The 16,742-nt window shown below is 43.7% G+C and overlaps 1 protein-coding gene and 1 long non-coding RNA gene across 2 annotated transcripts; one reads left to right on the top strand and one right to left on the bottom strand.

Moving 5' to 3' along the window:
- Positions 1 to 1,804: 1,804 nt before the first annotated feature.
- Positions 1,805 to 5,934, top strand: LOC107076629 (uncharacterized). Its single transcript, XR_001477816.2, has 3 exons — positions 1,805 to 2,389; positions 4,165 to 4,261; positions 5,245 to 5,934. It is a non-coding gene; the product is annotated as an uncharacterized lncRNA (long non-coding RNA).
- Positions 5,935 to 6,596: 662 nt separating this feature from the next.
- LOC102683095 (leucine-rich repeat-containing protein 15) lies at positions 6,597 to 10,989 on the bottom strand. Its single transcript, XM_015340958.2, has 2 exons — positions 10,962 to 10,989; positions 6,597 to 10,093 (listed from the first exon to the last, which is right to left on the bottom strand). The coding sequence occupies exon 2, from the start codon at positions 10,079 to 10,081 to the stop codon at positions 8,033 to 8,035; it is 2,049 nt and encodes a 682-aa protein (XP_015196444.2). The 5' UTR covers positions 10,082 to 10,093; positions 10,962 to 10,989; the 3' UTR covers positions 6,597 to 8,032.
- Between the last annotated feature and the right edge of the window lie 5,753 nt (positions 10,990 to 16,742).

Raw genomic sequence — 16,742 nt, 5'->3', positions numbered from 1 at the left:
CGTGCCAGCAAGAAGGCTTATATAAACACAGTCAGCAATAACACCAGGAGGTGGGAAAAGGGGCCATTTCCTGGATTGGCCAAAACAACTCCAGAAGAGACACTATAAATAGGGGAGGGGAAGAGAGCAACGATAGCGCTATCACAAGAACATTAAAATGCCGCAGCTTGGCTTCAAAACAGGGTGGACAAACGGACATCCTCACTCGCTGCTTATTTCTTGTGTACTTCAGGGGAACTCTCGCTGGACGGTGCCAAGATTTCTAATTACAATTTAACTTCTTTTTTAAACTGTTTTTTAACACCCCTATCAACCGTTTCCCCCTCCCCGACTCCTCATGAAATATCCACTGCCATGTCTCAGAGGTAGAACGATGCTTTCCTGGTCGTTGCGATTTCTACTGTGCTGTGTCCAGCAGTGGACGTGTGGACTGGGCAGGACTGCCGGAGGTTAAGACTCGCATCCCAAGGATCAGGGAACCTTCTAGGATAGGATCTAGGATTTCCCTCTTGGTTTCAGTCATTTTCCAGCAACAAGAGACACCAGGAACAGAGATGAACTATCCCAGTGATGCTGCCATAGTTAGGAATGGAAAGTCACACTCGGTTCCCTTTTTTCCTTTCACTGCCTCCGAGAGAGCTGTGCAGCGCTGCCTGGGCTCAGTCTACACAGCACAGAACCTGCCTGTCTGGGAGGAAGTGTCATTAACCAGATTCAGCCAGACACCCCATGTTCACGTTTTGAAAGATTCTGAGTTTTTTTAATTCGAAATGTCAACATTTTTGAATGGCTGGGCAAAATCTGCAAGTGGCTCATTTTTACGTGCCACTAAGAGCAACTCACTTCACCCCATCCCTACTCCTGTTGCTCCGACAGCGCCTCAGGGAGACGGACAACAAGCACGCAAGCAGAGCATGACAGAGGCAACGTGGCTGTTCCCAAATTGAACAAACAGAAATGAACTTCAAGGTGTTTCTGGTTATTTCAATGTTAAATCACTTTTGCAAGGAACAATAACTTGGCAGTTGCACAACACCAGAGTGACTGCTTCACCGCTATCAAGGCTGATAACCTCAACCCACCTGGTTTTAAATAAACCACCAATTTACAAAGGGTATAATTTCACTTTGGATCAGTAAGCAGTGATTTTGTCCAGGAAAGTGAAATGGAGATTGTGTCAAAGAGACGTTTTTAGCCTTTTATGGGCAGAGGAGCTGCATGTCAAGAAATCCAAATAAGATTAAACATAAAACAGCTACAGTCCATGTTTGCAATAAAGAACAATATTGTTTTAATCATTCAATGTTAATGTCGTATCTTCACATGAAGCAAAGAATGACATGGAGGCGGGTGTGGAACAATGGACTATATATTAAAGTAAGGTTGGGTTGTACAGAACATTACCCTACCGATCCGACATCTCACTGTCACGCCAGCTCTCCTCAACTGACCTCCAGCTCCCCAGTTCTTCCCGGTTTTCTCCCTCGCCTTCTGGCACCAAAACTATAACAGCCGGGTGACTCCTACAACTTAGGAAAATGGGGTAGAGCCATCTGATGGACTATTACTTGTAATTTCAAATAATACGTATGCGTTTATTTATGTATATATCAATTTACTACAGTTAAAAGCAGAAAAACCGGGTCCACTGATCTGATTCGTGCTCTCTGAGCAAATCCATCGATGCAAGTGTGGATTTTTTACACAATTCGATGGGGGTTTTCCTAGAGGCTTCTGGGAAGCCTCTCAATTACAGGCGCAAGTTGTTCTGTTGAATGTTGTTTGTTTTGATTCACTGTTAATTCAGGGGTGCACAATTCCAGTTCTGGATTGTATTGGTAGCCAGTGTAAGATAAGATAAGATCACTTTATTGGTCTTATACAATTTCTTGTATTAGGAATCTGTCTTTTCGCATACCCCAGCTTGCTCTCCATGAGACACACACAGACAGGGAGAGAAGCTGGGGGTCAGAGCGCAGGGTCAGCCATTGTGCAGCACCCCTGGAGCAGCTGGGGTGAAGGGCCTTGCTCAGGAGCCCAGCAGAGATTCCTCTGCCAGCCACAGGATACGAACCAGCAACCTTTCAGCCACAGGCGGAGATCCTGAGCCACAGAGCCACCGCACTGCCCTAAGATGTAGGAGGGTAATGTACTGTAATCCTGGTCAGGAACACAGCACTTAGTGGTGAACAACCAGCCCTGGAGGAAGTGGCAACTGGCAGGCTGTCTGTGTCGGAAACATGGCCACAGGGCCTCACCTTCTGCCACTTTGTGCACTTGAGCTGGTTTGGCTACTGTTGCCACGCAGCCAGGAAGATGTGTTGCAGGAGGCTGACATGAAGTGAAAACCAGGGTTAGGGAGGCGAGATCAGATCTCTCTTATCTAAAGGTACAGCGGACCCCACCTCCCTCTCCTCTCTCCTTATTCAGGAAACGTTTGTTGCTGTTCTCCGGTAGTGTTTGCTCAGCCACTTTCTGGGATTTTTATAAAGGGGAAAAAAATTGTTTGGCTTTTCCAAATACTTGCCATCGGGGTACTGTTCTTCTTCCTGTAAATTAACTAGGGGGAGCCAAGAATATTTAAATCCCCCCCCCCAAAAAGTCTTCTAGAAACATTTCCAAAAAACATACCAGCCAACTCCCAGGGTGTTTCTTGAAAAGAGTAAGAGTTTCACCCATGTGTCCTGGCCAAATTTCCCATTGGCCCTCACCAAGCATGGCCTCCTAATAATCCCCATGTCTGAACTGGCTTCATCACTCTGCTCTCCTCCCCACTGTGACCTGGTGTGTGGGGAGTGTACTGGTGCATCATCCAGGTGGGGCTGCACACTGGGGGTGGTGGAGGGGATCCCCATTACCTGTAAAGCATGAGTGGAGTGTCCAGAAAAGTGCTATATAAGTGTAAGCAATTATTATTATTATTATTATTATTATTATTATTATTATTATTATTATTAACTCAGTGGATTCAAGAACCATGTACTTTTTCTACTCACCTTGGGAAGAGTAATACATGTATGCATGTGAGTATGTGACAGACACACACACCCACACTGTACCTACTGCTGCGATGCCTTTATCAGGCTTGAAGGCGGTCATGGACTACAGAGCCAGTGTGGTGGTCATTGACTGCACAGTCAGTGGAGGAGCCTGATATCAAGAATATACTCTCTTTCCTGTTTTTTTCTGTCACAGAAGGGCGATCCCACTGCATGCGACTATCCGATCAGGATGCGATTTCTGTAAATATACCACATTTAGACGAGGATGTGATGCCCACCCCCTGTATATTCACTTTTCACGTGTGAGCGTGAGGGGTGTGCTGGTGGTGGGTCAAATGCAGAGAACGTGCTTGCAACAGTCACATTCACATTTCACTGCTCGTCTCTTTCGGGCTGCAGCAGTCAGGCACATCTTCCAGCCCCCTGCCCAAAAGGGTCTTTAAATAGGGCAGATCCTTTGTCCCCTCTAGTGCGTGTGGTTACAGGGAGATAAGAGGCCCAAGGATCTCATCCTCTCAGCCTCTTCCTGAAGGAAGCCAGCAATAAACCTTTCTCATCTTTGGCGAAGGCATGTTACCCAAATAACAAAATCATGTTGAAATTGTCCCCTGCAGTGTTGTCTGCTCACAAGAGGTGGTGGTGCCTGTAAGTATGCAGACTCCCGACAAGCTGGATAAGAATTCCCAGTGGTCTCCCAAGGAAGCCACCAGGCAGATTGAACTAGTTTTTCCACCACAAAAGTGATTTAGAAAACCACCTGAGCGAGATGTGACTCATCTGCTCACCTGATCTGACCTAGAACTTTTTCAGAAAGACACATGATCAGCTCACACAGGACAAGTGAAAATTTTTTTTTTTTTCAACGGCAGGGAAAAACCGGAAATTTGGGCTGTTCCAAAGGTAGATGAATTTTAATGTGAAAAGGGTCAAATAGAAAAAGTCTCATTAAACATCGTCGAAACAAAAAAAAATCTGTGTAGGTCTTATTTTAACTCCCATTTATTAACTAAATAACAATCAAAATCAAAGATTAATTTCAATCTGCCTTCTTAAAATGTAGTCATAGGTGGGGCTGCACAAACAGTTAAGGCAAAGGAACAAATAAAATGTGTGGGAGAATCAGTATGGGACATGTACATTTCGTTTCTGTTTGTTTTTCCAGTCCCCGGAGCGTCGAGTCCATCTGTCTCTGTGGCAGCAGCCCACCCCCTTGGTCATCTTTGCCCTGCTGTGACTCCTTAGTGGTGGAGTCAGCTGAGGTAGGAGACACGACCCTTCCCAATTCTTGGAGACCCCCCCCCAGACAGCAATAAAACTCCACTTTTTCCTGGATCATTTGTCTTATCACCCAGACACAGAGCAGGCCAGGTCACAGTCTGAACCTCCAGCAGAGGATATTCCATTAAAGAGCAGCAATAAACAGCAAACAGTGTAAAGGACAGTTGAGTGGTTCGCTCCCTTCCCCTTTTGTGATTTTTGTGAACACTCCTCAAAAACAGGACTCGCTCTCAGACAGCAAGGGGCATGTTTACTTCTGAACCAACAAATCAACAGTCGCTGTAAAAAATATATTTAAAGCAGAAACATATAATTTGATCAAGAGCGTACCGTCTTCTTTTCTTCCCTGTCTCGAAAGATCCACAGCAGGAACAGGAAAAATGTTAAAAAAGCATTGAGATTGAAGTTTTTAAAGCCAGCTTCTCGTGCGAGAAAATTAAAGAGATTGTAAACCTTCTAGGATGGTAAAATGTAGTGTATTTTTTTAGGAAACAGCAGGTGCAAGACCAGAATGCACATGAACATACTCATAACGGAGTTAGGCGTTCTAGCCTGTTCATGGTCTATATACCATCCAAAAATAGTCTTGTAGTCTAAATATTTTTGCAATGTTTGTGTGCCAGTTAATATATTTAAACATGAATTCTTCAGTGTTTTGCAGGAAGAGGAAGCAGGAATCGATTTTAAACGTTTAAACTGTGAAGAAAGAGCCGTGTGATTGTTCGGCAGAATTTCCAAGCACACATTTCTGGGCATGGAAAGTTACTCGGTTTCTTTACACGGTAAAGTCCCCTGTGGCCAGACCGAGCTGCGCCGTCTTGCCAGCCTGACCTCCTCCACTGCTCTGGAGGCAGCCAGTGTGTGCAACGCTCTCGCCAGGTCCCAGGAGAGGACAAACGCAGGCTCCTCTGTGTTTACAGGCAGAGCACAGAGACCGAACCCCTTCCCTTGTTTATCTTTGCAGGGCCTCTCTGACGTGTTCTGGGGGCAGAAATAGCAGAAGAGATGTCATTTAGATTGCGGTGTCCTTCCTGGTCGTGACAGGAGGTCATCGCGGGGCTCCCAGGGCCATCAGCCCAGTGAGGAGCCGTCAAGAAGACCCCAAACCCAGTCCTCTGTCCTAAAACCAGAGCTCTTCGTCTTAGACATCTACGGTAGTCAGCATCTCCCGCCTGTTGAGTCTGAAAAAATATTTGACTGCTTTGTGAATTTCCTCACTGTTGACATTACTTAAAGGCCAGCACCTCTTTCTGGCCTTTACCAATACACAATTACAATGGTTACTAAAGTAATGCACATTTTCTAAAAATAGAAAATGTACAATGTGATAGTAGTCTCACGAAGGCTGAGTCTCTGTCAGTGCCTTCAAGTGGATCAAGATGACCTATTTGCCACTTAATTTGATCATTTTAGTTTGCACTCTTCTCTTTCTGTTTGTGTTCAGCAGACGAATCACATACAGTACAATGTCTGATTCTAGGTGAAACAGGGACACCTAGTGGCTATCTCCTGACATTATGTGGGCTGAGCTGTAGTTCATCTGTATTTCCCCTGGAGATGTCATGCAGCATTTCAAAGACAAGAATTGGGGTCTCCTGGTCATTGTTCTACCCAGGATCTCAGTTACCTTGTTGGTCTTGTTATGTCATTAAATGCAGAATTGTAATACATCTGGCCAGACATTGATGTGTTTTTCCTGGGAGCTGTACCTTTCAGAAGGAGGAGGTTATGGGTCTTAAGTAAAGAAATTAATTAAAATAACTGTTTTAATTAAGGCTGAAACAAAGATCAAAAGATACTAGACCCACCAAAAACTGAGTTTGAGACCATCTGAAGAAAATAGCAAAAAAGAGTTGGGAGATTTTGTTACACAATACTTCTCTTCTTTAAGATGTCTCACAGTATTGATGATGTAAATGCCTCAAGTCAGTTTTAATGGCTTTGTAAGTTAGATGGCTTTGATTCTAGTAGGTGACCTACATTTGTCCAGATCACATCTTACTGTAAGACAAGGCTTTCTCAGCCTTTGAAAGATAGTTAATGTTGGAGGATTTTCAGCATGAAAACTTCAAATTGTACTTCAGTTTTCGTTAAAATTAAATTTCAAGTATTTTTCAGGAAATGGGATAACTTAAAAAAGGCAGAAAGTACAGTTTTTAGAGGTAAACGTGGCTGTTTTATTGCAAACATACATATTCTTTATTGCTTACATATTAAACTGTCTAAAAAAATCAAAAGAAGAAAAAAAGCAGAAAAAAACAATTACCATAAAAATAACAGATACAATATAGTAACAAAAATTTAACATTGTTTTAAATGCTGTGCCTTTTTTATGCGTAAAGCAAGTTTTTAAAAAAAATCCCCCGTCTTTGGACGACACAACCATTTAACTAGCACGTTTATTATAAAGATAAAATTTGACCTACTTTAAAAAGGAAAATTCTTGTGAGGTGACTAGGGACAGGAAGTTCAATGGTACTGTCTGTTTTTGAACCACAGTCATCGAAACACAGAGTAAGGCTATTTCACTTCAGTCCACGTACAGGTGTTGAGCCTGATTAAGGAGAACTGTTCAAAAGATCCGATGTGTGCGTTAGGGGGTTTATACACACCTTTTTACAGATGTTTATATTTTCAGGTGTAAATTATAGGTGTTCAAATATGTTTGATAAATTAAAAAAATATTTTATAAAAACTGGGCCCTGGGTTCAGTTCTGGGCCTGGGCTGCTGTCTGTGTGGAGTTTGCATGTTCTCCCCATGTTTGCATGGGTTTCTTCTAGGTGCTCCAGTTTCTTCCCACAGTCCAAAGACAAACAGGTGGGTTAATTTGCTTCTGGGAAACCTGGCCCTGATGTGAGTGTGTATATCTGTGTCTCTTCCTGCGATGGACTGGTGTCCCGTCCAGGGTGTGTCCTGTCTCGTACCCTGTTGCTTGCCAGGATCGGGATGAACACCAGCTGCCCTGTGACCTTGTACTGGATAAAGCGGTGAGAAAATGGGTTTATGTACACAAATGGGTTTATGTAACATGTGATTACTGTTAAACATTTGTTTTCCAGTTTCATTTATTGTTATTGAACTCACACCTAGATCATTCCTAAATGAATCTGATGATGCCTATCAGTCTGCTTCTGATGTTGTTATCGTACTTCACCAGCTAAGCAAGTATTCCCACTGGGATTTCCCAAGCACCTGCACACAGGACATGATTACTAGGTCAGGAATCTCTCCTCTCCTGGCACGCAGAGATCCATGCATCACCCTCAGCACCAGCAGAGCTGTGGTGATGACAGTGAGGGATGAGTTGGTGCTAAGCCTCCTGTTCATCCCTGTAAATCTTCAAAAGATGTAGGGCTGGACAGGTGTGGGATCAGAATAAACTGAACTGTCTGTTCCTGTCTGCAACTCCTCATTTTCCCCGTCTGGGTACAGGTGTCGTCCTGTGGTTTAAAATGTCTAAATTGAATAAATGCATTCTAACCTGACCAGGGTGTGATCCCAGTGACAGACGTTCACAGGCTAATTTTTCAGCTCTGCTGATCGCAGTGTCCTGATTATGTTCTGCTAAATCGCTGCTACTGTATGTGAATTCAGAATTCTTCCTTGGCAGAAAAAGTGTGTCCCCAGCTGGCGAAACAAAAAGGAATTCCATGAATGAGAAGAGGTACTGATGTGAAAAATGCTGAAAGACACCAAGCTAACGTTTTTAAGTCAAGTAAGAATACAAACTGTTTAAAAACATGATCAGCTTTCATATTAACAAAAGGAAACCACAAAACACAGCAAACAGTCCTGCCACCATCCGAGAGGACTTGACGTGAGAGGACGCCACGCCCGAGCAGTGGGGGGAAGACATGAGAGGGGCTGTGGCGATTTCAGACAACGGCGTCTGGGAATCGGAGCAGGTGGGTTGATCCTGAAGGAGCCTGGAATGATTGAGGATCCAGTGACTGGCGTACATGATAGAGGGGCAGGAGCAATCCCAAGGGTTTCCGTCCAGGTAGATCCTTTTCAGGGAGAACAGAGGTGACAGAGTGCCGTCGACCAGGCTCTTGAGGCGGTTGGATTTCAGGAATAGGACCTGAAGGTGGCTGAGCTTCTGGAAGACCTCAGGATGCAGACGCCCAAGAAAATTCCTCTCCAAGTCGAGGTCCTTCAGGCTGGCCAAGCTGGAGAAGATGTGGTCGGGCAGGGAGTCCAGCTGGTTGTTGTGGAGAAGGAGCTTTCTGAGTTTCCCCTGGCTGTGGAAAGCCGCCGGTGTCAGCTCTGAGAGGCGGTTGAAGCTCAGCTGTAGCTCCTTGAGGTTGACCAAGTCTTCAAAGTCTCCTGGTGCCAGGATGGCCAGATGATTGTTTTCTAGATGGAGGTGCTTCAGGCTTCTGAGGCCTTTGAAGAGCCCCTGTGGAATCCTCGTCATGTGGTTGTTGCTGAGGTCCAAGCTCTTCAAGCTCTTCAAGCTGTTAAACAAACCGGGGGACAGGGTGGAGAGGTGATTATTATTGAGACAGAGGCTGCGCAGGTTTATCAGATCACTGAAGCTGGAGGACGGGAAGGACTTCAGGTTGTTGTGGTCCAGTTGTAGCTCTCTGAGGTTCTGGAGGCCACTGAAAAGGGTGGCAGGGATCCCAGACAAGGCGTTGTTGTCGAGGTAGAGAGACTTAACCTCAGTGAGGTGGAGGAACAGGAGCGGTGAAAGTTCAGACAGGACGTTGTTGTCCAGCTGCAGCTCTACAAGCTTGGTCATTCTTCGAAAGATATCAGAAGGCAGGTGGGAGATGTTGTTGCTGTCTAAGTGAAGCTCCTTTAAAGCATGTAGGCTCTGGAATATATCTGCAGGCAGAGACTCCAGGCCATTGTTGTATAGGTCCAATTTCTCCAGACTGCTCAGATCTTGGAACAGTGCAGAAGGGAGACGTTTTAGCTTGTTGAAGCTTAAATCCACATACCTCAGCTGGGTCAGATTGCTCAAAGCATGTGCTGAGAGGGAGCTCAGAGGGTTTTTGCTTAGATCCAGTACCTGCAAAAACCCCAGTCCAGCAAAAGCATCCTCAGGAAGGGTCTGGATCTGGTTCTTTTGTAGGAAAAGCTTCTGGAGCCTGGACAGATGTTTAAGAGCAACCACAGGGACTGAAACAAATCTATTACCACTAAGATCCAGCACCCTGAGGCTTGCAGCACCAGCGAATGAGTCGTTCTCTAAGATGTGAAGTTTGTTGTTGGACAGGATGAGATTTGTTAAGTTTCCTGTGCTATTGAAGAATCCTGCTTCTAGTTCCTCAATATTGTTGTTGCTCAGATGCAGAACAGAGAGTTTTGGGGTGTCTTGCAATGTTCCAGATTGCAGGATCTTGATATTATTCAGGCTTAGGAAGAGGGTATCCAAGGCGTGCAATCCCTGAAGAGAACCTGGAGGCAAGGAAGTGATGTTGTTGTCTGTGAGGTCCAGTTCTTTTAGATTCGAGAGGTTTCTGAGAAGACCAGGGGGCAGGAGACTGAGTTTGTTGCCTCTGAGGATCAGTTTGCAAAGATTCCTCATGTTTGGAAGGGAGGAAAGGCCTGAAAAGTTGATATGGTTGTGAGTGAGATCCAAGGAATAGAGGTCATCCATCCCCTCGACTGGGAGTGCTCGTATGAGGTTGCTCTGGGCATAGAGGTGTTTTACATCATCTGGCAGACGAGGTATTTCCAAGAGCTTTCCTTCCTGACATGACAGGGTGTCATTCGAAGAGCAAGTGCAGTTACTGGGGCATTCCACACAGGCACAAACTGGAACCAGGAGCAGACACAGGATACAAAGCATGCTTACTGGTGTCTGGGAATGAACAAAGGAGAAAAGATGAAGGGGATAAAGGAAGAAAGAAATGCGAACACTGGGTTATGAAAAAAGAGCATTTGAGCATTTCAGTCTCTCTCTCTCGGGCAAGATTTGCAAACTTGCATGTGTTAACAGTGAGTTTCATTAGATGGGGAGCCATTTGCTCCACACAAAAAAAAGTTTTCAAAATCACCCTTGGTATTTTTGTAGTTCAGGTGGGGAAGGCTCCACGGCCGAAACATTGTGTTCTCTTTCTTCTTTTTTTTAGCATGGAATAAACCTCTTACCTGTTCCTTGGTATTTTTGTGTGCATTGCCTTCTTAAATAAGAGTGGTAGATCCAACTCAGTTTCATACAAGTTTAAGTTCCACATTCATTAACATAAAATAAAAGAGTTAACGTATTTCATTTAAAATGCTAAATGTATTTTGCATCTCCAGGAAACAGTTATTATTAATCAAATGTATTAATTGAAATGCATGTCGCTGAGTGAACATGGGCGGATATTAGTCACTAAATATTTCCTCTTGGGTATAGTTATAAAACTCTGCTCTTCATAGTACGACCACCACACATATAATTACAGTTCTGTGCTACACCGTTTTGGGTTAATTTAAAGCATTTGTGTCTTAATTCAATATTTCTTTTTATAATCATACTTTCTAAATAAGACTAAACATTTTTGTGTATTTTTCAACACGTCAACCTTATTTTCAATACATGTGATAAAAGCATGTATCTTTCCATTATTTGATATGTCAAATAGTGGTTTGACATATCACTCCTATTACTATTAAATTTGATAATAATTAGTTATCTCATAACATTCTTACTTGCTCGTTAGTATGATTATCAGTGGACCCACCTTTGCAGAGGAAGCAGGCTGTTTCTGTGGTCTCTTCTTTCTGTTCTTTGAGTGACTGCACTGACACTCTTCAGCTGAAGAGTGCCCTTGAAACGTCATGGGCTAGCTGCAGCGACAGATGCTTTCTTAGAAGACTGAGGATGTGGGGAAAGGTCACAGATACAAGTATATTGTCAGCAAAAAAACAGTGGTTTATAAAACAACATATATGTCAGAAAACTATCACTCCAAGAAAGCATCTGTTCCACTTCCTGAAAGATTCTCAGGTTCATATGCAGATTATTGTAACGAGAGAAACAAAAAGAAAAAAAACTAAACTTCTATAATGAACAAGCTAATGGGATATTTTTATTGAGCTGCAGTACACACTGGTAAATATTTAGTTGGTTAGACTATTACCGTAGTAGTATCTACCCTAAACCAGTAACCTTCTGAGTTTCCATGTTCTTTTGAATTAATTCACTTTGAAATAATGAAAGGAAGCAAATTCATTACATGAACGTGCATCATTTTCTTACAAATACTGCTTCCTGTGGCACATTCAAATTACTGTGTTTCACACACATATGGTTTGGAAAGCAAAAACACAGTTATGTTTTCATATTATCTTGTCTATAGACTTGTCTTGCCTGTGAGCAGTTGTTTCTTAAAAACATCTTGGGGTTGTTGGTGCTTTCCTGGCCCGTTAAGGCTACTCCTTCACTCTGTTAACCATTGATGTTCCAGAGATGGACCAAGAGTTATTAAGATTAATGTACAACAAACTCAAATACCTGGAGGGGTCTGCTGTTGCTGTACAATATTGCTGTATAATTCTGTAGAGTGCATTGTGGCTGTTGCAGGTTATTACTTTAGCCTGTTGTGCTATGGGACGTAGTTTTCTGCAGAGAATATTTTGTTTGATTAAAGGGCCGAGGAACCTTTTTGTTGCACAGTGGTTAGGTATCGCTCCCTCGCAGCACTGGGGCCCTGGGTTAAACTCTGCTCCTGGAGTGCTGTCTATGTGGAGTTTGCATGACTGGCATCCTGTCCAGAGAGGACACTGCCTTCCTTCCCAGGATAGGCTCCGGCTCTCCTGTGACGCTGAACTGGATGATGCTCTTAGAAAATGAATGGATGGAACCTTATGGCCAGTGTTTAGGCTTGTTCTGGACAGGTTGACTTCCCACGTGATGTGGCTGCCATGTGGTATTTGTCATGATATATTTAAAAGACTGGCCAATTAGAAGGAAAAGTAAGTACAGCACAGTTTTTCAAAACCTAGGACTCTTTCTCTCTCAGTGATGTGCAGCAAACGTTTATTAAAAAAGGGCCATGAAGAGCCAATCAAATTTCAAGTGCTCTCAATATCTTGTAGCGCATTCGCCCGGCGCTGCGGCCGAAGAGCACCCGGCTGGGGTACGCGGCGAGGGGCAGGACGGGAGTGGTAGTGGTCAGGGCGGGGACTAGGAAGGCCGCTGACCAGTGCAGCTGACCCACTGCGAAACAGGTACAGTCTGGGGAGATCGCCCAGATTCGTGTAACTAGTTCCCTGGTTTTGCACCCAAATGCCACCCTCTCCCTGTGTAGCTACCCAAATAGACTGCAGTGTGTTGCTCTCTCTCGTCTCTCTCTGGGGCTCGCTCGTTCTCTCTCTCTCTCTGCTGGCGTGTGGGCGCGGTGGTGCTGTGCTGGCTGTGCGAAAAATAAAAGCGCAGTTTTTCAGTCATCCCAGTATGTGATCTCCTGTCACAGCCTGAGGAACAGTGAGCCTGTCTCCCAATAATGCTCCAGCCGCCTACAGTATATGTAAATATTTTATAATATGTCTTTGTTGTAAATGTCTGTAATATGTCTGTAGATTTTATATTACTTTTATTTTTTGTTTTGTTTCATGTGAGTTTCATTATTTTTATTTGCTTTGGCAACACTGATTGTACCCATCGGTCATGCTGATAAAGCACCTTGAATTGAATTGAATTGAATTGAATTGTGTCTGAATCACTGTGTCCATCCTCGCCCAACCCGAAAATACTACAAGATGTACAAACAACTGTATAAGGTCCAGTAGATACCTACAGAAAATTGTTATTGTGTAACATGACATCATCACAAAAGAATAATATTTGGGAATTATACTCCAAACCTGAATTAAGCTGATAGGTCAAATGATGTGCAGCCATATGTAACAATCCCGTGGTTTGGGGATGGAAAGAAACGGGCCAGAGGCTCTGGCACAGGTTGGCAGGACAATTATTAAAGACGCTGAGGGGGGTTACACACATAAGTATGAACTCTGCTGCAGGTGAATTTGCTTACAAAGCAGTAGAGCTCAGACAGGCCAGAGCTCTGTTGTTCTGAGAAACACAGAGGTTAGAGAGAGGCTCGTACGCGGGTCACTCCCCGCTGGCCCCTGCGCTGTTTTTCTGCTGCGTTACACGCTGGTCAGTGTGTTGAGGTAGGGCGGTCAGGGGCACACTTCAGTGAGAAACCTCTTATCCAACTCCTAGAACTGTATCCCAGTCTCTGTATTATACATTCTTACATTAGTGCTCCGATGAAACGTAACCTACATAGCTATAGAAATGACACATTAGTTAATGTATTGAAAATAGTGGTTTGACGTTACATTTTTTAAACGTTTCTTTCATTAACCAGCAGAGTTCGAACTGCGAGAGGGAGCCATCGATTAACTACTGAAACGAGAATAAAATTGTGATTATCAGAGTAGTGTATTCATGCTGCATTTTTCAGTGGGCGTTTTGCAGTGAGGGCGCAGAGGCCTGCTGTAAAAAATGTAAAATACTGCTAACATTATCTAAAAGAAATAGGGCGATACATTCCAATTCATAACCATCAGGATTCCTACGCCTGTCGTGAAGTGCAGGAAACCTGATTTTCCGACCCTGAAAATGCTTGAAATGTGCTCCCTAAACGCAAGTCTTAGAAAGAAGACAATTTTATACGGGTAAGGGGAAACACAATTAGATGTGACACATATTTAATTTGTGTTCACACGTTTTGCTAAGCAGTGTTTTGTATTTCATGTACTGATAACAAAATCGCTGCCTGGTGAGCTCCCGCTTGCGGTCACTGTCGTGCGACCCGCGCGACAGAGCCGCAGCACGCAGACCTGCCATGGCAACCGCGCCGCGAGCCGTGCGTTTCCGGTTTCACGAGCCCTTCGCACGCCGCGCGCTGTGGACACGCCGGGCGCACCCGGGACGCTGGCGCCCTCTGGGCGTTAGAATTGTTATTTAATAAAATGTATATTTCGTCGCATCCTCCTCACAGTGAGAGAAAGGAGGAAATGGAGTGAGAGCAGAAAGGACAGCGTGAGAGAGCAAAGGCCACAACGAGAGGGTAAATTAGATCCGTTTAGGTGAGACCACCAGGTGAGACGAACGTTGTTTGTTTCTTCCTTAAGCAACACAGTTCTGTATTTAAAACTTTCAGACAGAGAAGTCCATTTTTACACCCCAAGACAAAACAAGAATGTCTTTGCAGAGGAAAGAATCAGTTTTTAGGTGTGTACACTTTTGAGACAATTATAATGCAAATCAGATGTCTGCAGTGTTTTTTTGACTCTTTGTTTTACTGACTTAAATGCAAAAGCCATAGGAAACATGTTTAAACCTCAAAAGGCCATTGTGTTTATATGTATCTCCTAAACATCTCTTCATGTTAAGTGCTGTGTAATATCCCCGGTGGAGCTTGCTCTGGAGCGCCCCCTCATGGGTGAGGTGTGCGTTCTCAAAGCCGTTTTTCAATTTCTATCTCTGTAAGAAATATATAATATGCCATATCAAAAAATCAAGTAATAGGTGTATTCCATGCTGAAAAGAGAAGAAAAAAAACACAGCGTTTCGGCTGTGGAGCCTTCTTCAGGTGTTCACCTTCCTCCATATAAAAAAAATTGCTAATCTCTGGCTACAGTACTCTCTTAAAGGTCAAATGTAACCCTCTTCATAAAGTCTTAGCACATTCATATGTTGTCAAGATTATTGCAGAATATATATGATGGCTTATACCTCTTTCATTGAAAAATTCCCAAACCCGGGAAAATATACAGTACAGAGTTTTAGGACCTATAACGACACTACACAATGGCTGAGCACCTCACAACGGTGAAACACAGCACAGAGAAACAGGCTCAGTGACCACAGCTTGTCCATAGAAACTGGACACAGGGAGACCTGGCTGTCCAGAGTGGACAGGCTCAGTGACCACAGTCTGGCCATAGAAACTGGACACAGAGAGACCTGGCTGTCCAGAGTGGATGAGCTGTGCTCCCACTGGTGAACTTTCTGCCGAACTCTGAGAAATTCTCTGGGATCAGACGTATATTATTCCCCAAGATAACAAATCTAATCCCACAGTTCCCACACCTGCCAGAATCTGAACAGCTTCCAATCCTACTGGGGGAGGGAACTCAGTTGAGTTTAACTCTAGATGATCTCTCGCTGACCCCCTCAAATAATAATAATAATAATAATAATAATAATAATAATAATAATAATACATTCCTTACACTTGTATAGTGCTTTTCCAGACACTTTACAATTATAGGGGACTCCCCTCCACCCCCACCAGTGTGCAGCCCCACCTGAATGATGCTCCAGTCCTCTCCCCACACACCAGCTCCCAGTGGGGAGGAGAGCAGAGTGATGAAGCCAGTTCAGAGAGGGGGGTTATTAGGAGGCCATGACTGGTAAAGCCCAGAGGGAAATTAGGCGAAGACACCAGGGTTAACATCGGTACTCTCAAATAATAGTATGGCTCATGTAGTGTCTTTTAATGTTTACTGATATGTTTGTACTGTAAATGTATTTAAATATCTTGTTAATAGTTACAGCTTTGCCAACACCGTAATTCATTGATCACTGGGGCGGAGCAGTGGCTCTGTGGCTCAGGATCTGCGCCTGTGGCTGGAAGGTTGCCGGTTTGTATCCCACAGCCGGCAGAGAAATCCTACTCTGTTGGGCCCCTGAGCAAGGCCCCTAACCCCAACTGCTCCACGGGTGCTGTACAATGGCTGACTCTGCACTCTGACCCCAAGCTTCTCTCCCTGTCTGTGTGTCTCATGGAGAGAAAGCTGGGTTATGTGAAAAGATGAATTCCTAATGCAAGAAATTGTATAGGGCTGATAAAGTGTTCTTATCTTATCAAGCCAATAAAACTATTGAATTGAAATGAGTTAAATTGAAATTTAGGAGCACAGTTACTTTTGTGAACAGAAGGGGGCAGTGTGTAGCTACTGATTAAACGTGAACATTTTGTTCGGGAAATTAGCTTTGAATATTTCACAGAGAAAAAGATGAAAATAAATTTTAATATTTTAATCAGAAGTTTTAGATAGGGCTATGAATTCCAAATACAGTGAATCAGCTGAACATTAGGACATGGGTTATTTGATAAAGAGAATATGTGCTTTATATACAGAGCAGTGAAATTGAGACCCTGCAGGTTCAAACTACATGTGAGTCCTGGTGACTCAGACCGGGTAATTCAATATTGCCCTGTTAACATTGTGAGTCTTTAAGTCTGTAATGATGAATGGTTGACGAAATAAAGGTGTGAGATAGAGGGAAATGGAACAGTGCTGTTACGCTTATAACTGCTAGATGGCAGTGTTAGATCACAATGTGGGTAGAATTTGTTAACTCCTCTACTCTGTAGGGTAATAATCATCATGCAATTATATTTTATTTTAAAAGCTGATGAGAAAAAAAGTTGATTAGACTTGAATCGCTATTTTGAGTGATGCACATGATCACTCTTCCAGATTGTTTGTGTCCATCC

The sequence above is a fragment of the Lepisosteus oculatus genome, chromosome 3 (genome assembly GCF_040954835.1).
Source record: "Lepisosteus oculatus isolate fLepOcu1 chromosome 3, fLepOcu1.hap2, whole genome shotgun sequence".
Lineage (NCBI taxonomy): Eukaryota > Metazoa > Chordata > Actinopteri > Semionotiformes > Lepisosteidae > Lepisosteus > Lepisosteus oculatus.
This window is presented reverse-complemented; position numbering and strand designations above follow the sequence as displayed.

What these genes read in the sequence shown, in the direction of transcription:
- LOC102683095 (XM_015340958.2), bottom strand. Translation starts at nt 10,081, where the DNA reads ATGCTTTGTATCCTGTGTCTGCTCCTGGTTCCAGTTTGTGCCTGTGTG.